This window comes from Parasteatoda tepidariorum, chromosome 4 (genome assembly GCF_043381705.1).
Source record: "Parasteatoda tepidariorum isolate YZ-2023 chromosome 4, CAS_Ptep_4.0, whole genome shotgun sequence".
Taxonomy (NCBI): domain Eukaryota; kingdom Metazoa; phylum Arthropoda; class Arachnida; order Araneae; family Theridiidae; genus Parasteatoda; species Parasteatoda tepidariorum.
The window spans coordinates 31,705,569-31,729,865 of NC_092207.1; the positions used below are offsets into that span (position 1 = coordinate 31,705,569).

General features: G+C 28.7%; 1 protein-coding gene across 1 annotated transcript in view; it reads right to left on the minus strand.

The window, feature by feature from the left end:
* Nucleotides 1-21,640, minus strand: part of LOC107456608 (polyamine-transporting ATPase 13A3) — a 71,191-nt gene extending 49,551 nt beyond the window's left edge. Inside the window, 4 exon segments of the mRNA XM_071179614.1 lie at nucleotides 3,285-3,418; nucleotides 5,528-5,695; nucleotides 12,154-12,219; nucleotides 21,507-21,640. Of these exon segments, the coding sequence (XP_071035715.1) occupies nucleotides 3,285-3,418; nucleotides 5,528-5,695; nucleotides 12,154-12,204 (353 nt within the window). The 5' untranslated portion in view covers nucleotides 12,205-12,219; nucleotides 21,507-21,640.
* Between the last annotated feature and the right edge of the window lie 2,657 nt (nucleotides 21,641-24,297).

Genomic DNA, 24,297 nt, shown 5'->3' on the forward strand with positions numbered 1-24,297 from the left:
CAATGGGTTACTTGACTGGGATAATGGACCTAGTTTCTCCTAACGGGAACTATTGTGCTGCAATTCCAAATTTACTGTATACGCATTGAGAGTGGGTGGAATCTATCAATAACTTACATACTGTTTTTACTAATAAAAAGTTTTGCAATTCTTTACAACTTGGCAATAATTATTATATTATTTATTTTTTCTGATAGTTTCAAATATTGATAAAAAATTTTAATTCAAGGAAGTTTTATTCATAAAATTTCCTTTCCTTTAACATTATTTTTCTAGTAATAGTTACCAGAATCTCAGAACATATGGAAAAGGTATAAATTTTTTATTTTAATAATCTGTGTGAAAGGGTTTTGCTTCATAGTTTTCTAAAGCAACTGTTCCTGATTTTTTTCGTCTTTGGAATCTTAAAGAATGGAAATTTTTTGACGGAACCCCAAGTTTATGTATAAAATTTATTAGCAGCTATGGATATATACTAACCAAAGAAAATCTAATATTTGTTTTGATAACACATAATGAGAAGAATCGTAGTTTTTCAACCGTCTTTTTATGAATAATAGTCTTAAAATCAGAAGTATTAAGTCAAACAGTTGAATGAATTACATTTTATACTAGAACCACAGAAGAAAGCTCTATAAAAGAAAAGAGCATCGGAAAAATACACTACTTTAACAATTAGATAAATTTAATGACCGATTTGATTCAGGATATTAATCATGAATTCAATATAATTAAATATTTATTTGAATGTAAATAAATATTTTTTAAAATTTGATTATAATCCAAGTTCAATTTGAAGCTTCGGTACCACTTTTCCATCTTTTTTTTTCATGTCTTTTTTTGATGCTCTTTGTTTCAGTTTTCTATCTGCCACTGCATGAACCCTTAAGATGTGTACCGTAATGATATATACCTTAGATTAAGATGTATTTTCAGGGTGTATAGATTTTATGTGTGTTGTATTTCTAACAAGAAATTTCTACGCAGTATATACGCGACGAGACTTAACCTGAGTGTTTTCTTAGATAATGATATGCTCATGAGAACTCAATTTAGTAAATGGCTCTAGTGAAATGTAAATAATAAAGATCTAAGAAAAGAATTTTAGGTGATAAAAAATGGTCCGCATATTTTTAATCAGCACAGCTTAATTAATTAATTAATGCGTCTTAGAAAATGCATTGGATACTAAGATATCCAAAAACTTATAAAATTTGTTTATTAATTTAATTTATTTTATAATCACCGTTGAACAGCCGATCCAATTTTCGGGTTTACGACTACTAATGTTCAACTACGTAGCCTTGTAATTTTGAACCCAATCCAGAAGACAACGGAACTCCTGGATCAAGTATTGGGAGAAATTTGTTTATTGGTATCAATTCTTTAATCTAGATAGAATTTGGTCATTTTATTTTCCTATTGAAAAGTTAGATAAATACTGATGCGATTTTTTAAAAATGCATATTCGTTTCGTAATTTATTCAATATTTTATTTTAAGAATTATTTTTTAAAAATTATGCTATTTTTTAAAATAATTTCTCAAAATATCAAATAAATTATAATTTATTATTTTGATGTAAATGTAATTACGGATTTGGAAAATTATTATTGCCATAAATGTTAACTTGCGGAACACACGTGATCTTTCACGGATTTCTAGGATTCCGCTTAAGAAATACGAACTTTAAATATATCAGTCGTAATAACTAGGAGTAAAAATAGAATTACAAATGTCTCATTAAAATGTATTTCGTAAAACAGAGAGTTCTGGAGCTATTTTTTCATTAGATTTTATCAGTAGTCATAAAGTTCTTCGTTACTTTCAAAGACAATACACTCAGTGTTGTTCATTGTTGACAACGAAAAGAAACATGAATGATTATGTAATAAAACGTATCTATTCCAGAAAAGTACTAAAATGTGATTTTAATAATAGTGTGCAAGAAGTATAAAATTTAGCTTTATTTCCTGAAAACAAAAATACTTATTATTAAATTTCCTTTGAATAATTTTGAAATTTTTTAAGCAAGCATTTTTATCTGGAAGCAGGAATGTTAATCAAGTTTACGTAACTAATTTCATGTAACTTATAAATCACTGTCTTTGCTTAATCAGTTACTCTAGTAATTCAGATGTTTAAAATGTACATGTGACTTATCATAATAATTTTATTTCTTTCGCAAGGAAGAATTCATGAAAAGTTCTAACAAAAATGATGGCTATTTCTTTGTAGTTTTCAATCAAAACTATAACATTTTTATTCATAACACTGGAAAAATTATTTTCTTCACCGTTTTAAAGTTGAATGAAAAACAAGCAGATTTTTCTAATGCATGCGTTATAAAACACACAGTTTATCTTATTTTTTTGATTCAGAAGATAAAATAAGGAGGAAAAAATAAGTAATAAAAACAAGCCATTACATTTTATAACAGGTTTGATTTACTTATCGAACACTTTTAAATTTTTCACTTGTCATGTAAAAATCCACTATTTCGTAACATTTACTTTCTAAAATAAGACAGATGGGTATTAAGAATTTTGGGTTATTGTTTTATTTTATAGAGTATATAGGTCAATGTTTATTGCTCAATATTTAAACCAAGATGCTTCGAAAAAGAATTTTTCTTACGAATTATTATTTAATGCAGCTGCTTTCAAGTTCGTGAAAAAAATAATATTCCTCACAGCACAAATATTCAGTGTAGCTAAATATTATATCCACTTCCAAAACTACGAAATGTAAACAAAATGTCATAAGACATTTCAAGTAGGTAATTTTATAGTCTCATTAACTGATCTAGAGAAAATTCCGTTCACACTTGAGCTTCGTGAGCATGCACAATAGCAACCTACACTACGTCACTTGCGGGTATCTCATTTCTTCCGAATCTGTTTTAACGAGCGAATTAAGAAGCGAATTGTTTTGGTTACTATGTTCTCGTTGTATACAAATTAATCTGGGAGTCAATGTATTGGAGAAAAGTTATTCTAAAGATATCTCTCACAGCATCCCGCGCGCTCTGTAAGGAACTGAGACTGTTTTGTATTAACATCGCAGCGCAGAACTCATATGTGTGAGCGAGTTGAAATGCATGTGCGAATGCAAAATCTCTCAAATAAGAAAACTTTTCTAAATTCATCACTGTTTATCTCTAAAAGTTTATGATTATTATAGGTTTTTAAATTTTTTCGAATCTTAAAACAGATTATGTTTTTTTATAAGAAAATTATCGAGATAAATAGGGTTTATCTATTTTCGATTATTTTTTATGCTTACCCTACAACAGTAAATGTTGATTCCTTGTCATTCCAAGCATATTTCATTTTTTTGAAATAGAAGTATCTCGATTGCTTGGAGATTATGTCCAATGGGTAGTTAATCTTTACCACGAAGTCTTGGTTATAATTATCCTGTGAAATTAAATTGAATTTTAATTAACATGAAAGCAGTGAATAAAGTTAGATTATTTTACATAATTTATATTATATAATTTATATTATATAATTTATATTATATAATTTATATTACATAATTTATTTCATACACTTTATTTTATATCAGAAATATTGTATTTTAAGTACATGCATTTAAGTTGTGATTTGTTATTGACAAGGGACGATGATATCAAAAAACTTTTAAAAAACTTAATAGAGAGCTACTATATTTATAGTGAATGAAGCTAAGCTAATTGGTACATTCCTAATTTTTTGAAATTTTATGAATTGAAACAAAAAATCTTTATTCTGTGTGTATTTTTCTTAAAAATTACATTTTTTAAATATTTTATGTCCTATGCTCCCAAGAAAATTAAGCTTTATTTAGGGTATTGGAAACTGAAGAAAAGTAAAATCCCGATGAAATTGGCTGAATGTTCGTTTATGTTGTATTAAATTTGATTCTAATAGGATACTTTTTAGCTGACAAAAATGTTTATAATCATTATTTTTCTTTATCAAACATCCTAAAGTCGAGGCAGTATCCATTGAAACTTTGCATCAGATTTATTTCGATAACAGTTGAGATAAAAATTTTACAAGATTACATTTTGAAATAATATTTCTGAGACAATGACATAGTTTCAGCGAGATTTTTTAATCATTTGAAATGTTGCGACATTTTCTGTTATATAGCCTTCTGAGTCTTGCTTTGAAATATCCTTTTTTGCAAGTGCGTTTTAAAATATATCAGACGTAGCGTCTTAAAATCAAAGTTTTTATATAGTTTGGCTGCAGTGTCCGTTAAAACTTAATATACATTTGTTAGACATATGTCTAAAATAAGTCCAAAATGGAAATACTAGATAAAATGAATTTACAAAATTACATTTCTAGCAATATTCTTATCGGTTGAAATTACAAAAGCGATTTCAACATAACATATCAATTTTTTTTCTCAGGTAATCATGTTTTTGCTGAATCGAGATTTTTAACTTATTTGAAATGTATTTGCATATTTTGTGTTGTATGGGTTTTTCTAAGGTTTGATTTAAAATAACTTTTTAGGAATGGTTGTTTTAAAAAAAGTTTAGACGCATCACCTTAAAACCAATTTCTTTTTTCAATTCTAAGGAAGTGTTGGCTAAATTTAACATTCACTAGTCAGTGTTCTATCATTATAGTCCAAGACAAAAGTTCACTAGATTACATTTCCAAATAACATTTTTCAGACTATATCATAATTCCAACTAGAATTTTGCACTGGAATAACGTTCGTAAGAACAAGAGTTCGAATCTAGCCGGCAGAAGACTGCCCGTGTAGTAAATGGTGACTGGAACAATTTAAATCTGCCGGGTCACAAAGTCTTCCCATGAAATGTTCACATAACAAATTATACTTCTGGTGTACTGGATTGGAGAGTGATCGTTCTCTGGTTCAGGTCAAAATTGCGATTTGTGGAGGAATTAATGGATCTGCCCTGTAAACGGGTGTGACGTATGGGTGTGGCAGAAGTCGAATTTTCAGTCATAGATGGTGCCATTAGAAAAAAAACAATCGCCCCCTCATTGTCTTAATGGACTACGTCAACAACAACAACAAGTATTTTAACTTATCTGAAATATAATTATGACTTTTTGATTAACCCTTTCGCGCCGACTGTCACAAATACGTGCCAGCATAAAACCATAACAATCAGGGTAAAAAGATAAAACTGGTAATCAAAGTAATTCCTTAACAGTTTATTTGTGGGTGGAGTTATAATTGTTTGATTTATTTAATTCACCATTACTTTGTTCAAAATAAAACTATTTAGTTATTCTTTGAATTAACATTGATTATATGTATGATTAAACTAACAATAGTTAAAGTAAAAGCAAAGTAAGTCTGTCAAATTAGCAACGACTACATTTAAGTTACCGTTTTTTATTTAATAACAACTTGATTCTGATTTTGCACGAATGCTTTTCTGAATCACCCGTCCCCAAGAGGTTAAAATAGGCTTCATGGTTTTGTTTTAAAATATTTTTTAATGGAATTTTATAGGCAAGAAAGAAACAAGTTCAAAGAAAACGTTCACTTACTATTAACAAAACCTTCTGTGCTCTTCTCAAGGTGCATGGTGAATGACTATAATACATATAATACCGCTTTCTCCAGTTCAAAGCAGCCCATAGAATACCACATGACATCAAGATTCCAAGCCAAACGCAGGTTGCTTTCATGTAAGATATTCGAAATCCTTGTATTTCCTGAAAAATTTAAAATTAAGTCTATGATAAAAATCTATAAAAATAAGCTAATTTATTTTAAAAATGATTCCTTGTTACTCACTTCAATTTGAGTAAAATCTCATTCCTAAATTAAGAAATGAATGCGGTTTGCAATTTTTTTCACTGAAATATTTAAGCTTTTTATAGTTTTATTTATTTTTAAAGACATAATTATTTATTTGTTTTAAATTAATTTTTTATATTTATTTTAATTGTATTGTAAAATGATACTATATCAGAGAGATTAAGCGATACAGAAGTAAGTAAATACTTCAAGTTTTGCACGAGCAGTACAAAATATTTTTTTAAAACTTTTAGCTAGTATCACCGGATTTGTGTTTTTTGATATACTTTCAAATAAAAATTTATTTTCGTTTTTTTTTCCATTTATTTCCGACAAGATTTTTTTAATGTTCCAAAGTCAATAAGTTAGCATTCTTTTTAACATCAATTGTGAGCTCTCCATGTTAATGCTACAATGTTATTAAAGACTGTTAATTTATGGGAACAGTTTTTAATCCAACTGCAGTATGGTTAAAAAGAAAAAAAGCTGAAAATGAAGCAAAAATTTTTTAAAAAAAAATTTTTTCGAATTAAGCAATTATAAATAGGACAGAACATCGTTTATACATCTTCTGTATTTCTGAATCGTTTATTCCAATAAACATATTTTTAATAAAATAAAGACTTAAGTAGCTCAAAGTATAAGTTATTATGATTTTCCCTGATATTTAATTCACAAATTTTTTGTTCTACATATATCTTTTAATCAAACTCTATGGCTTTTTTTTTCATAGATTAATATGCATTATAGATAAACATTGAATTAGATTAAAAGAAAACTATGCGTCGGTAATAAAGCCTACTAGAAAGATTTTTAATTCCATGTGTTCAAAATGAAAAAAAGTAAATTAAATAAATTAACAAAAAAAAGGAGTAATCGAATTTATTTAAGAACCGACGCAATTTGTAAGTTCTTTAGTTATTATTCGTTAGTTATTAGTTTCTTTTTGTGTGCCAAAAGGAATCGAACCAATGACCTCCGGGTTCGTAGTAGGTTGTTCTAACCAACATAGTTGTTCACCCTAGTCCACGGAGAGTAAGGAAGCTTTACGCAGTGTCCGCCTTAATGACAGACCATGGCATACATTCCATTTGTTTAATGCTTTTTAAACTATAAAAATTGATTTGCTAAACCCTATGATTTCAAAATGTCCACATCTAGTTTTCCAAGGTCAAATAGACTTACTGAAAAAGGAGTTCAAATTGTTAAAAGATTGCAAAACAAAAAATCAAAGACTGAGTAACAGATTTTCAACTTGCTTTATTAAAATACTGAGCAACGCCGTTAGAATGTGGTAAGTCACCTACTGAACTTCTCATGAACAGAAATTTAAGAACAATATTGCCCACGTACTCAAGACAAAAGGAAGGGGGTCCGAGGAAGAAATATTCAAAGCACTCTATAAGGAAAGCATTAAGATCTGTAAGAATGGTATAGTAAGATTTTGAGATTAAAAAGATGGGCCTATTAAAGCTAAAGTTATGAGAGAAGTAACTCCAAGTTCATAAAAAATTCCTTGCTGAAAACAACAGCATTCTAAAGAGAAATTGTCAACATTTTGTAATAGTAAAAGAATAACATCATACAGTGGCGCTCACGTACTTAAGGACGTGTTTTCAAAATGAATGCGTCATTATATTGGATGAATATTATGTTTTGATCAAGTTATCAACTATAATGACGAATTCTACCTTAGTTGAACTTCAATCCTCAAATAATTCATTCGTGTTCACAAGTGTTTCATAAAAAGTTTTTTAAAAAATATATTTTGCTAAGTTTCTTATACTTAAGGACAGTTTGTCTAATCATGAGTTATTGAATGATTACAATCAATTTATTGATCAATGTAAGTGTAATTTACTACATTATCTTTGTTTGATGCTTTAAAACATTATATTAATAATTTTTTTTATTTTTTTTGTACAAATTTCAACATTATTATGAGTAAAGGTAAAAATGTTAGCAATGAACAGAGATGTCGAATAGATACTCTGAGAAAAGAAGGTTTAAGCCTTAGAGAAATTGGTGGGCGGTTAAAATTATCAAAAACAGCAGTTTTCTAAGTATTGAAATCTATTCAAGTGACCAAAAGTATTGAAAAAGCATCACGAAAACCACGTCCTCTCAAAACTACCGAACGAGAAGATCGCATTATTCATTGAATTTTTGAAGCTGATTGTCACAAAACCATCCCGGACATCAAAAAAGAATTCGCTGAATTAACAGGCAAGCACGTAAAAAATAATACCATCAAATGGCTTTTAAATGAGTTTCGGCTTATGGGTCGCGTATGTAGGAAAAAACCGTTGATGTCAAAGAAGAATATAGCAGCTCGATTAGCTTTTGCAAAAAGACACCGAAACTGGACATCGGCTGACTGGAATCGAGTTATATTTACAGACGAATCGAAGTTCAACAGAATGGGCTCAGATGGCAAAAGTTATGTGAGGCGTCGAGTCGGTGAAGAATTTAATGTACGGTGTACAAAATCAACTGTAAAAGGTGGAGGCGGCTCGGTGATGGTGTGGGGTGCCATGACACGTTCACGATGTGGTCCAATTCACAAAATCGAAGGCATCATGGATCAGCATGTGTATGTGGACATTATCAAGACTGTTTTTCTGCCTTATTACAGGAAACTTCGCTCAAGAAAACCAATCATGCAAGCCGATAATGATCCAAAGCACACGAGCAAAACTGCGAAGGCCTTCTTGTCAAGCAAGAAAATTGAGGTTTTGCCCTGCCCTTCCCACTTACCAGATCTCAACCCGATCGAGATGATGTGGATAGATGTGGATAAATATGTGAAATAGCAAAAACCAAAAAAATTTAGGTGATTTATGGAACTGTGTCCAAGAACCTCCTGAGCAATACCTCCTGAGCGATGTCTAAGATTAATAGATTCGATGCCTCGTAGATGTGAAGCAGTAATTGCCGCAAAAGGCTTACCGACTAAATAATAGCTCCAAATCTTTATTTTTTGTTACATTATTTATATTATTATTAATTTTATTAACGATTAAGAAATATTTATTTTGCTGTCCTTAAGTATGCGGAATGCATATTTTTTCTGTAATGTTACATAATTTAAGTATAACAGTTAGATAAATGATTTTCATTGTGAAAATATATTAAAAATAAGTTATTTGTTCCAATACATAATTATCAATTCAATAAACTTATGCGTGAACATTAAATTTTGGATTTTACTTTTCATAAAGACATGTCCTTAAGTACGTGAGCGCCACTGTATCTCAGGTGATGATCATGATAATAAAGTTTTACCAATAACACTTCTGATGAGAAACAATCTACAATAGATCCAAAAGAAAAATAATCGGCCTCTCATGATCATCTGAACTATAATGCATCTACCAATATACATCGAAGAGCCATTACATCATGACCACCCTGCTAATAACATGTAGGACCACATTTAGCCCTCAAAACTGCTAGCACCCGCCGTGGCATTGATTCCACAAGGTGCTGATAGGTAGTCTGAGGTATTTGGTACCGAGCGCTCACCAACTGGTCCAGCAATTCTCTCACATTGCGAGGAGGTAGCGTGGTAGCACGAATTTGGTTTTCCAAGTAGGACCACAAATGCTCTATTGGATTATGGTCAGGTGAATTTGGGGGTTAAGACATGACTTGAAAGTCACTGGAATGTTCCTCGAACCAATCCATGACGATTCGACCCTTATGACATGGTGCATTATCCTGTTGATAAACACCATCCCCCGCAGGAAAAACTGTTGCCATGAATGGGTGAACCTGGTCTGCAACTATGTTCAAGTAGCTTACAGACGTCAGGGATTGTTCTATGAGGATTATGGGTCCTAATGTGCCCCATGAAAACATTGTTCCTGGGTAAGAAACCATGAAAACCTGGGCGAGGCCACTGCTATAGATGGAGGGTGGTCATAATGTAATGGCTTTACGGTGTATGTCTTTAGAAAAGGTGTGTAGTAGCTTTTGTTTTGCATTTACTCCCTTAAGAAGGTCAACTTATATCAGCAAAACATCTGAAAGTCTGAACTATAAGCATTTCTAAAATCGACGTTCTATAATGTTTCTAAAAGAGACACTCTATAACATTTCTAAAAGAGACATTTTATGTTTTGAAATCTAGAATTCGAAACATCTTCTGTGAGTATCTCAAAGACTGAGTTATCCAAAAAATTTTAATATCTTAAAGACTGAGTAATTTAAGATCTTACACATCTTAAAGATTGTTCTAAAGATTTCGAATATATTTTTTACTTTTATTATTTTGCTAATACTTTTAAGTTTATTTTGAATTTGTTTTTATTGTTATGATTGCTAAAAAAAGGAGTTGTATTGACATCAGAATCTCCAAAAGATGTCGCTGTCGAAAAACATAACTTGGCACAGAGTCATCATGTAGATAAGCTATTAAAATATACTTCCTTGGTTACTAGTTATGTTTAATAATATAATGCGTAACTGATAAAGCGAAATGAAACAGTAAAAAGTTTCATTAATTTACAGTACTAATTTACATCGTTTATTTTGATTCATAGATATCTTTGTAAGATACACATTCAATACGACTTTTGAATGATTTTTGATTCATCTCTTTTTTATGATAAAAGTTTATAACTAAATTTCAAATTATCATTAGCGTTCTGAAATTATATACACAGTGGACCATAATATAAATAAAATTATTACTTATAAAATAAATTTTCATTAAATTTTGTGTTATTTGGTCTTACTTATACATCACTTTGCATTCCTTCTTTGAAAGATGTATGCATCTCTTAACTGTATTTATTTTTGACTTGAAATTTAGCTTAATTTCCTTTTTAAGTGAACTTATTTTACTTTTTTTAAATCTCAAAATGGTTTTAACTAAGAGGCTACTTCTGAAAGAAAAGAGAATTAATTTTTGAAGAATTACATTTAAAAAAGAAATTTTATTTTACGAAATTTTAGAAGAATATTTGAAACGAAAAAAAATTACATTTATAATATCAGCAAGAGTGATTTTTAACAATTTAACGCCTTGAGAGCAAGTTAATCTAAATGAAATATGTTTAACTTAAATAAGATTGTACACCATCAACAAGTAATAATCTTATTTCTAATAAAGTGATATGTCATTAACTAGTCAAGACTTATTACTCATCACATTACTAAGATGTTCATATGATAACAGAACAATTCAATGATTCATAAGTGATAAAACAGAACCATCAACGATTATGTGAAGAAAAATGATAAAAAGTCATTAATCCTAGCTAGAAAACTAAAATTTAAAAAGTTTTGACATTTCTTCACTGTTCCTAAGGATTTCTTCCTTAATATTATTTCTGAATACATTGAAATTTGCGTAAGTTGACCACCTGTAAGGCTTTACTTTAGATGTCATTTTAGTTAGGTTGTCAACTCATAGATTGGTGGATGAGTCACTGCTTATTTTATTATGCTGTTCTCATGTATTATAAATCATAATGAAGATATGTGTAATTAATTTTTTTACATGGGTTTCAAATTTTATTTAGCAAGTAAACGACTATTACGTCTTAAATGAGATTAACTAACAGAATAAATTGCGATTTGTTACGTGAATTTAATATTAATCAGATTAGTTTATAAACGTTTATATAATATTAAATATTTAAACTAGGACAAAGCTATTAAATATTTTAAATAAAATTAAATTTTTTCTTCAAAAATATGCTAGTTTTTCTTCTCACCACATTGCAATTGCAGGAATTATTTCCTTTTCTTTATTACCATTATAAATTTTATATGCAGAATGGTAGGTAAGTATTTTATTACGTTGCACTAAAGCTGCACAATGGGCTATTGGCGACAGTCTGGGAAACATCCCCGAGGATGATCCGAAGATATGCCATCATAATTTTGACCTCTGCAAAGGGGATGGCTCCTTCGCTTTGGTAGCTCAACGACCTACGCGAAGTCGAGCACTTTACGGTAGAACAGTTTACCGAGGACCGATATCGTGCACCCTCGGTTCCTACATAGGCTGACCAAAGTTGTCTCCCACCCTCTTACTGACAGCAGCAAGTGATGCTTGACTTCGGTGTTCTACTGGGAACCGTGTCTTCACGACCAGTCCACTGCGGGACAAATGCATAATGATAAAATAATAACAATAATAAAAGCTAAATTAAAATAATAATAAATAAAACTAATAAAAATAACTAAAAACGATATTAATTAAAACTAGTAACAAAAATAAAAATAATAAAAAATAAATAAAAGATAACAAGTAAAATTAATAACAATAATAAATAAAAATAAAAATAAAGGAATGAAAGAATAAATAAAAATGAGAAAAAAATCATTAAAGATAGAAAATACATAAATCATTAATACTTACCAAGCGATGATCTCCGTCTACAATACACTGTTTTTTCTTCTTAGAATCCATCTAGAAAAATGCTTCCTGTCAAAAAAATGAATATAATTAAGGTGCTTTTATATTAATATTATGAACAACACGATATCAGATTATGAACTGATGACCTCTTGATATCGTTTTATTNATTATTTCTTAATTCATTGAAATCTGCGTAAGTTGACCACCTGCAATGCTTTACTTTAGATGTCATTTTAGTTAGGTTGTCAACTCCTAGAGGGTGGATGAGTCAATGCTTCTTTTATCATGCTGTTCTCATGTATTGCAAATCATAATGTAGATATGTGCAATTGATTTTTTTAAATGGCTTTCAAATTTCATTTAGCAAGTAAACGACTATTAGGTCTTAGATGAGATTAACTAACAGAATTACTCAAATTTAATAATAATCAGATTAGTTTATAAACTTTTATATAATATTAAATATTTAAACTAGGACAAAGCTATTATATATTTTAAATAAAATTAAATTTTTTTGCAAAAATATGCTAGTTTTTCCTCTCACTACATTGCTTTTGCAGGAATTATTTCTTTTTCTTTATTTCCATTATAAATTTAATATGCATAATGGTAGGTAGGTATTTTATTACGTCGCACTAAAGCTGCACTATGGGCTATTGGCGACGGTCTGGGAAACATCCCTGAGGATGATCCGAACATATGCCTTCACAATTTTGACCCTCTGTAAAGGAGATAGCTCCTCCGCTTTGGTAGCTCGATGACCTACGCGAAGTCAAGCACTTTACGGTAGAACAGTTTACCGAGGACCGATATCGCGCACCCTCGGTCCCTACATAGGCTGATCAAAGTTGTCACCCACCCTCTTACTGACAGCAGCAAGTGATGCTTGACTTTGGTGTTCTACTGGGAACCGTGTCTTTACGACCAGTCCACTGCGGGACAAGTGCATAATGGTAAAATAATTACAATAATAAAAAAATAAATAAAATAATAATAAATAAAAATAATAAAAGTAAATAAAAACGATATTATTTAAAACTAGTAACAAAAATAAAGATAATAAAAAGTAAATAAAAGATAACAAGTAAAAGTAATAGCAATAATAAATAAAAATAACAATAAAGTTATGAAAGAATAAATAAAAATGAGAGAAAAGTCATTGAAGATAGAAAATACATGAATCATTAATACTTACCAAGCGATGATCTCCGTCTACAATACACTGTTTTTTCTTCTTAGAATCCATCTAGATAAATGCTTCCTGTCAAAAAAATGAATAAAATTAAGGTGCTTTTATATTAATATTATGAACAACACGATATCAGATTATGAACTGATGACCTCTTGATATCGTTTTATTGGCCCTAAAGAGCTTTCGGGGAAATGATTGCTTCTTAGCAAATCAACAACAGGGGTGAGCAAAAAATACAGGGGTGTATGACACAAACTGTGTCATTGAAGTTTAAATTAGTATTTATATTAAATGTGTTTTTAAATTGCTTATCTTTTCAATAACATCTCTTAAGAATTTTTCATTTAGCATTTTTTTTCCATCTTTTAAGAGATAAAATATGCTTTATTTCTTTAAATCACATTCAATCGGATGAAAAACTAATATCCTAAAAAAACAAATAAGTGATCCAAATACATTATAATTTACATGAAAGTTTAATATATTGGTTTAAGAATCGTAAAAGTAAGTTGATATTTTAAAAAAGTTTATTATGAAAATAATAAAATCTAAAGAAAGCTACATTTTGCTTAAATTTTTTTTTTTAACAATTGGCAACTACTATCAAGTTTGCTTATAAAAAACTAGAAACAAGGATTTCTTTAAAATCAACTCATATTTTTGCTGCAGGGGGAAATTTCCAAAACTTTTCATGGTCAGCTTGACGGTTTCTGATCTATATATATATATATTTTGTCATTTGTCATTTCCTCAACTAATATAGTATATTTCCCAGTCTTTTCTAATTTCTTCTGATCGTTCTAAAAACTACGAACACTGCCGAATGTGGTGCGGGGTGGAGATGTGGTTAATAGCAATGTGATGCTTTTTGATATTCTTTAAATATTATCCAATATTGGGGAAAACTTCCTGTCTAAGAATGAATGGACCACAAGCTCTTAAAATCTTAATACTTGGATTATCTTAGGTGCGAATTATTTTAAATTATTTTTATTGTGAGCAGTATCAGTGATAATTGCGCATTCTTTTTTTTTTTTTTTTGGGTCAAAATTATCCATAAAAGACCTAAAAAAGGGAACAGGCACATCAGACTTAAAGAGACCGGGTCCAGTGCAGGTGTCTTTTCTAATAACCTCTCCGTAATCACCAAATAAAACAAAAATACTAGTATCTAATAATTTATAACATAAAAAGAGACTAATAAATACAATGAAAGGATTAAAAAGAAATTCACGGAAATAAAATTGTTTTTTTCTGATGAAAAGTATTTTGTTCATGAACAATCCTATAACCCACGAAATGATTGATTGATGATTGTGTTATTATATGATATCGTGTATGTGAGACTATAAGATTTTGTTGAGAATGATCTGAATCCAATTTATGAACGATATTGTGAATAACTTTTCTTTTTCCATTTATTATGCATTTAATAAAATTTATATTTTTGATGCAAACATATTTTTATTGCCTTATGATTTGTCCAGTCTAAGAAATCTTTTACACTCTGGGAACTAATGTTAAAGCATATTCAATTATAATTTGTGAAGCTTTATCGAGCACATGATTGTTTTTCAATGATTAAGAAGTTAAAACTTGATGATCATAAAAATGAAATTTTGGGAAAATTTCTGAAGCTCAGTCTAGCCTGATAACTATGAACAGAGGCGAATATAAATGATATCAGTAAGATGGATTTTCTTGATACTCCTTAAACATTGTCTAATATTGATGACAACTTTCTGCTAAAAGATGACTCTCAGGCTCTTTGGATCTTAAGCATTTGGATTATTTCGCGTGAGAATTACTGTGAATTATTTTGATTTTTGACACATAAATGGTGATTGCACAAATATGGACCATATTAGAGATAAAAGTTTTTTTCCAAAGTTCTCATTTTTTTTTCTTTTTTACTTACTCTGCGCAATTTCTTTACTTTTATTTTTAAAAAAATAAGGCTATATATTTACATTTTATCATTTGAGGAAGAGTTCGGTCAGAAATCTACACAGTTCAAAGAAATCCTCAATAAATCTTTTGTATAATGCGTACATAAAATTTCCACACATTGCATTCGAAATCAAATGAATCTCGCATAAAAAATAAACTAGTCTGTTTTCTTAGAAGTTTTATTAAAAATCAATTTATGTCATCTAATGAAAAATTCGTTAAAAGTGTTGATTTGATCTAAACATTAAAAATATTATTGAATTTAGATATCAGAATTGATATTTCAGTTCCGAAAAGATAAAGTATTTTTTCTTAAAACAGATGAAAATTTGTGATAAGAGGAAATTCGAAGTAATTACATAATCATTATGCAACAAATGCACACTTTTATTTCCATCGTATTTAAAACGAAAAATTTATGACACATCGCTGAAAGATGTGATTGAAAATGTTGGTGCCGACAGAAGTTTATTGCGAAAATGATGCGCCTAGGGTATTTAATTAAATAAAAAATATAATTATTTTTCTTACTTAAAACACGTAAAAGTTACATTTTTATTTTATTGTTTTCATCTTAGAATGTCTCATACGAGTCCTTCTTTATTAATTTATAGATAAAAAGAGATTATTTTATCAATTTCAAAACGTAGAAATCGTTCTTTTTCAAAAAGTCATGAGAAGTCAGAATGCCAATTATTAATTCTCAGAAAAATACTCATTAAGAAAATTCCAAAAATTCGCTATAGAATGAACGGCGACATGTTTTTGAACAAGTCATTATTTCTAAATTTTCCCGTTTGAATGGCATTTGATTAAGTTAAGGATATTCTTGCAACCGAATATACCAGGGATTCCCTTTCAGAATCCCTGGTAAAATATCGGGAGCCAGCGAAAATGCGTGGCTTTTTCATGATGTAACTGCTAACAAAACTACGGCTCGAATGGCCAAAACATGTTATTGCTCGTAACTTTCATACACATATTTGTAGTATTTTACCAACAATATCAAATGTCCAACTTCTTTAAAATTTACATAAAAATTAAATAAGCGATGTATTTTGATTCCTGTGTTACTGGAATTAAATAAATTGCAGAAATTTTAGGTTTTCAAATTTTCTTTATTTTAAATATAATAATAAGTAAGTAAGAGATTTTATTACGCTATTCATGCAAAACTGTGCTTTATTTCTTAAATTTTCACGAGCTCGAAAAATAATGATTAGAGAAAATAGTAATTAATTATCTTTAATTTTATTGTTATAAAACGTATATTTTTAGTAATTGCTACTGAACCAGCTATTCAAGAACTATAAAGACGATTCAAAGTTTCCTTGAATTAGAAAAGAATATATTTTTCTGAAAAAATAAAATATAACCTTCTTTAAGACGATTCTTGATGTCTTCATCGTTGTAAAAACAGAAAGTTAGTCAAACAAAAACAGGATTTGAAGCGAAAATAGATTTGAAAATACAGTTATTGCATGTTATATGAAATTTTGAACTTTAGTAGTTTCGAAAAGAAGGAAAATTTATTTTGGATGCATTATTATGATTTTTATGGATAACAAAAGACATAAAACCTAATTTTAAAAGAAGATAGCTATTCTTATGTCCTTTTCATGGACACCAGGGAGTGAATATTAATATTCTGTGAGTGAATATAATTAAAAAATAAAATATTCTGAATCAAGAAGAAAGGCATTTTAAAACGAAAGTATTTATTTTAAAATAAATATAATTATTAACTTTTTTTTTTTGAACAATTATGATTTCTGATATTTATGTGCATAAGACAAATTCCACCAATCAACCATTATTCAAAAATTAATCAAATATATTTGATTTTATGAAATATATTCGATAAACACAAGGCACTTCATGTGCGCTTTTAAATTATGTAACTATAAACTTTTCTTTAGATAAAAATAAGCATTGCTAGAGAAATAAAATATTATAAGACTTTGTATAAATTCTTATTTAGATAATTAAATTCAATAATGTTTAGGTCTTATCATATATATTTGATTTTATTTCTTTTCCCTCCCGTNGATGATAATATATTATGTCTTTGTGCTAGAACATTGTGTTCATTGGCGAGCGAGCGCAGCGAGACATGGTTCACTGCGTGAACCACATAGGATTGGGTAGCAATTCTCGGGGGTTGGCGAGCGTTAGCGAGCAGGGGGCGGAGCCTCCTAGTATTTATTATAATGGATAAAACTATTAATTTTTATGTAAAGGTGATCGGAACCTTTGAATTGTAAGTTTTAGAAATTTTTAATTATACTTAGACGATATTTAAATAATGTAAAATGATGTAGTGAGGAAGAATATTCCTGTTATTCCTATCCGAAAAAGATAGAGAACATATATAACGCACTCTCAAATTAACCATAATGGCAATAGAACCGAATTAATTTGTACATATTTGTTGAAAAATTAAGTCTATTATCGAATCAAATATCCAGTCATTTTATTTTAAAGAATGCTGCATGCCTCATTGAAGATTATTTCAGATTATTTTACTTCCTAGTTAAATACAGCATTTTTTTGCGTTTAAGACTTAATGATCAGACTAATTTTTTTTATTTAAAGTGATAAAGATAGTTTATAAAAGACAGATCTTTTAAACCTGGATTCGGTGATAGTTATAAAATCTAAAATAATGCGAATTTATTCTTTGTTTGAAATCGCTTTCTACTCTGATGACTGCGAATGACAATTCATCCTCGAATTCGGAAGGTTTTTCTAGCCGGCAGATTCAATAAGGGTAGTTTATGCAAGAATAATGCGAACTTCATAGCACATAAACTAGCCTCGTTAAACTTAACATTGTTTCAAGTTTGCGTGGCTTTATTTGCTAATCATTTATAAACCTTTTTATGCCTTGTGATAAAGGTTGTTGCTGACATTAAAATAAATCTATCTGAGAGCTATATAAGGAGTGACTGATCAAAAGTGACTATCAATCGAAGCTTCTGAGATTCATTGTTGGCGCTTTATCTAAAATGAGTTTGCTAAAAGTCAAAACAACCATAAACGAGAATTAATTAGCCGTTTAAAATATATTTAGCTGAACAGGAACGTCAAAAAATTCTTTGATTTGAAATTAAAAATTGAAGTTAACCTGTTAGTGTTTTCTTTAATATAACGGTAGAATCGATGAAGATTAAATAAAAAAAATTTATATCCTATTCATTTGTCCTAACATTGAAGAATTACGCTGGGAAACACATTTTCCTTCTGTTGCATGAGACTTTTTAACAAATCTTAAATACTTTTGTAACACTGATTTTGAATCTACATTCAGTTTCTCCCTCCTAACTAAAGTTTTCTTTTAAATGACATTTTTAGTCATTAATCGAGATGAATAGGTTTAAAAACACCCTACAACATTATCACATAAATGTTGTGACAAACTTCTAAGGGAGGGAAACTTCTTTAGGGAAGCTCCCCAAGCCGCATACTTAGAAATTTTTGAACAGGGGTTTCTATACAATTTTGGTTTGTTGATGTGCCTTAATCTCTTTGAAGTTTGTCGTAACATTTAAGCAATCTCCTTTTATTTATAACGTTTTAAAACTTGTATATTTCGCCAAAAAATTGACTAAAGGCATTTAAGGAAATATTTTTTAGCTTTAACAGTAAAACTAATTTTAGATATAAAATTCTCACACCTTACTTAGTCAAGATCAAGTTACTTCTATAAATACAACGAAAAATTTGTTTCCCAGTGTAATTTGCTGTACAACGTGAGAAATGATGAAGATAACACATTGAATAAATTTTAATCCAATAATCGGAGCCAATCACATTAATTTAAAATTATGACCGCAAATATGGTAATTATTAATGCTAACTATTAATTAAATGATAAACACAAACACTATTCTGTATAAACATACTTTTTTTTTCAACTTTCACCTTCAAAGATGGCGGTGGCCACAATTTGGAATATTGAGTCCCAATAGTATAGTTTGGAGTCCATTTATCTAGTCAACAAAATGGTGAGTGTTTAACCATGTGATCGGCGACAGCCAATTAAAATCGAAAACGGCACAAAGGTCGCAAGGAAAAGAGTGACGCTACTTTACAAGGCAATCGAGGCCTTTAGTTTCGGCAAGTTTGGGGTCCAAAAACGTTAATTTCACAGTTAGCATATTTAGCCATAGCGTGTGAAGTTTTAAGGAGTGTCAAAAAATTTTTGTACTCAATTATAAAATTCGTTTATTGAAAGAAAATTCCATGAAAAAAATAATTTTTAATATTTTGTTCATGGAATTTTCTATGAGTATCGAAAAAAATATTGAATTGTTAGGTACACAATTTTTTACATAATTTTTAATTGTGTAATTTTATATGACAAAATATAAAATTCGTGCGAAATATAGTATCGAGTTACAAAATTTTAAAAAAGTAAAAATTTTTGAAGAATTTTTTCTCATGAACTGTTCGACCAATTTAAGTAGTGTTTTTCAGAAATAAGTGAAGCGTAATATTAAAGCATCCAAATTATTATATAGTTCTCCTGATCATACTATCGGGACTATATGTTCCTGATCACGGCTACTCCCCTCAATAGTTTGGTAGTGAAAATAGTCTGATTCTGTAACTTAATTAATATTAAGCACGACTCAATTTGCACTTTTGAGGATGCATTTTTGAATCATTATAATCGCAGCTTAGATCGAGAAAATCTGATCATTAGAACTAAAATTATTCAGGAAGATATATATGTTTTTATATTTTGCACTTTGCACATTTGTATGGAAATGAAAAGTTGGTTGTTGCATTTATTGAGAAAGGAAAAGAATAAAAATTTATACATCCCTAATTTATGAGATAAAATAATAATTGTTAAGTAGATTTTCTTATTTAGAAAGGAAAAGTCAAACTTAATCAAACTTATCTTACAAAACTTAGCTTACAAACTTTCAGCAAAATTGTATTGATAAAAATGTAAACAACAAATCACAAACATATGTTTAAACAAAAATATTTTTCGACAATTAGATGATTTTACTAAGTCTATTATGATTTTACTAATGCTAATTCTACTAGAAGCATTCGAAGCTTTTGTAGAAATACTCTAAAAAATAGTTAATGTAAATCAATGTAAAAAAAAAATAGTTAATGTAAAAAAAATAGTTAATGTAATCTTTAACCATGATATTTTTTCTATATCAACATGGTTCTATTTTACAAAAATAATGTTTTTGAATTTGTAAGAAAAATTACAAATTTAGATGTCAATAGTTTTAATTATATATATGTTCGATTTAATTATGCATAATATATGTTATTATACAATTACATATCCTTGATAATATATGTAATATATGCTTATTTATTTAAAATCGCTTTCATTTCTTTAAAATATATCTGAAATGTATATGAAATATGTTTGAAAAATAACATTCGAGTAATACTTCATTATCAACCAAAAAGAAATATTGTCAAAATTATGTTTCAGTAATCTTTCTGAGATTGTAGAATATTTTTTTTTCAAAATTTTTAATCATATTCAGAAACGTAGTCTATTTCAATGCTGTGAAGCTTCAATAGGAGCCAGATACATTTTTGTATTGAACAGATACATTTTGTACGAATATATTCTTTTAAATTGCTCTAACATGTAAGCATAAAAATTCGCAAAGCTCAAGCGAAAATTTTTATTTTTTTAAAAATTTCTAAGTGATGGTTTCAATTTTTTTATTGTTGAAAATTGCATATTTTCTTTTTTATTATTTTTTAAAAAGATATATAAATTCAAACAAAATTTCCAAAAAAAAATATTATAAAATTTGTTCATTTATTTTTTGAGAAAAATTACGTATCATAATGTAAAAACATATTTATTGAAGATAAAACAAAGTAAAACTTTTAAAATATACAATTTTTGATCCACTAAAAATATATAAGATTTTCGATTAGCAATTATCCATTTTAGTTTTTTGTACAAATTGTTCTAAAATTAAAAGGAGTGAAACAAAGTGATCAAGAAAGAAAAATATTCAAATAACCAGCAGTACTTGTTAAATGGTAGAAATAAATTTAGTTAAGACAATTTTAAATTTTCCCTCAGAAATAATATTAAATCTTTTACTATTTGGAAATAATCAATAAAATTGTTTTTTTATAATAAAAATAAACAAATCTCTGAAATTTTTATACCCTGGGTGATTTAATAGTATAATTTAAACTTACTTACAACAGTTTCTCAGCAATGAGTGTCGGGCTGAGGATCACTGCGAAATTTAAACTTAGCTATTCGAAAATTATGTTGAGTGGCGAAAATGTGTCGCCAGCGTCACAATTTCTACGATTGCTTTCTTGTAAAAATGACAAAATGCTTCTTCGATATATATTTATGAATGAAGCGATGTAAACAGAAGGTCACAATTAGTTTTGACAGTATTCTGTTTTAGTTAATACGCCACATTAATCTCAATTTTTTTATTTCGTTGAACTCGTTCTCAAGGCTATATACGTTATTTCGGTCAGCATATAAATTATAATAATATTGATGCAGCTTCACGTAAATAAAGTTTTACCACAAAATAACATTTAATAACTTTCATAAATTAATTCATGTTAAAGCAATATTTAAATTTAAATTTTTCCACTGATCTTAACGAAAAGAGAAGTAGGATAGTCCAATGAGGTAATGGTCTTAAACGACTTGTTTAGAAGAAAAAAAAGCATTACTATTCTACATTATCTGATAACCAGTGTTAAACAGCAAATCCTAGTAATATTTATCGTTATATCAATATTCCCTTTGTAAACTCTGCGATTTTGAATCCCAAAAGACAAGGGAACACTTGGACAAAACCATCTTCAGGGTCGACTTTTTGATACTATCCCGAATTCGCATCACGTCAAAAGAAAAAACCTAAAAAACTCCAACGGTTAGTCCACCGACATGTGAAATTTAACCCATGATCCACCTTCACTGAAAAAACTATGGTGTAGTTCCCATCCCAATTTAGAGTAGAAAAACTCAAAAACTCAAAATATTGTGGGAATGATTATTTTATTTCAAGTTAATACCAAATCGAGAGTTCTTAAACTTTTCTTTTTTTTCTTTTTTAAATCCTAGCACCAATAATTCTTTTTAATTCATAAATCTTACACCAATCTGCCGTTCGTTGAGAAAGCTGTGTTTTTAGGAGTTAAATAAATTTATCAAATAATTAGTGGATATTTAAAATATTTAACTAAATTTGTCTGCGAAATGATAATCGGACATGTTTTAAAAGTATAAAAATTGCTTTTGGGCTATTATTAGAAGTTTAAAAGTGAATACTTGTGCAATTTCAAGATATTAAGTATATGGCGGTAAAGATGGTGGTTTATTTACATCAAGTGGACTGGTGAAAAATTAGTTCTTCTTGTCGGATTTAATTAACTAACTGGACACAGTCTATTTAATACTCAGTAAGTTTCAATCCTTTCTACTGGTTTATAAAAAATATTTTTATGAATTTTCGTCAGATTGATGGGACAAACTATACTCATACTACAAACTGTTAGAAAATGTATGTATGTTTTTAATTACATAATAAATATATTATGTTCTAATGAGATTTACATAAATCTGCCAATTGTATAAAATATTTTATTATATTTAACTTCGATTCACTTCGGTTTCGTTCGAATTCTTATATTGATATTCTATTTGTGCTGTGTGAATGCTTGATTAACAAACTAATTTCGTTTTTAAATACATTGTATATATGCATCCTAAATTTATGATTCTTGGTCTCATAAATTTAGATTGCATCGTAAAAGTAACTTGTTTGTGTATCATACTTTACTGCAGTTATAAATTTTAGTGTTACTGAATAACATACATGGTAGCGGCTACTCTACATCAAGTATAGTTCGTTCACCAGGAGTTGGCACTTGGCTCCGCCTTCATCACGTGGTATCAGACGATACTATTTCACTATTTTCGGTGGAAGGATGCGAACAATCCTGAACAAGGTTGGTATTTGGCAATTGTGTGACAAAAATATTTATTTCGCAATCTTTAAACGCATTTTTTTAAACATTAAATATTTCATAAATTTTATGATATTTCTCTCTTTTGAGTGAATAGTTTGTCCTTTTTGAGATATTTTGCTACAATATATTTAATTAGCTAGAGTAACGAAAAGTATAATAGCAGATAATGAAGCGAAGTAAGTGACTGATAAAGAATTCACTGTTAGCGTTTGACGCGCATTAAGGGTTGTCTCAATTTCCAGCGCGGAGATGTTTCTCCTCTTACTCCCGTGCTGAAATGAACTCTTCGCCCGAAGAGGTGGAACGAAGTGCCAAATTCTGGCGGACGAATTATATTGTAAAAGAACATTCTAGGTGATTTACTTTAAACTATCATTGATATGTAAAGTATTTGTCCCCCTTTTTGGTGTTCAGATAGTTAAGATCGTTATTTGAACTTATAAACTCTGTCTTACATTACATTTTTTGTACAAGTCTTTGTTTTATAAAATATATTAAGGGGCACAGATACAGTTTTTTGTCATTTCTCTTTAAAACTAATTTTAAATTTCTTATATGCTGTTACTTAATTTAAAAATTGTACAAAAATCTTCTCCATGTTTAAAATTTTTATGAGACATATTGAAAAAGATTCTAATTATTTACACAACTAAAAATAATATGTGTATAAAAAGGGGATAATTTAAAATTTATTTTTAATAAAATATTCATACTTTTAGCAATAATACTATAAGAATAATTTTAATTTTTAAAATAATTATAAAGCCTTACACATCAAATAATTTATATTTTTTAATTTAATGAAGACTTATAATTCAATTTTGAAATTTAAAGCAATTAAATTTCGGCAGTTAAAATACTTTCTAATGTATGAACGTTTCGTAACCTTTGGAAACTTTTTTCCTTTCCCAGCAATGAAAATGATATTGAGATCTTTCGAAACCATTGATACGGCTGAACTATTTATAACCTAAACTGACAAATCTCGATAT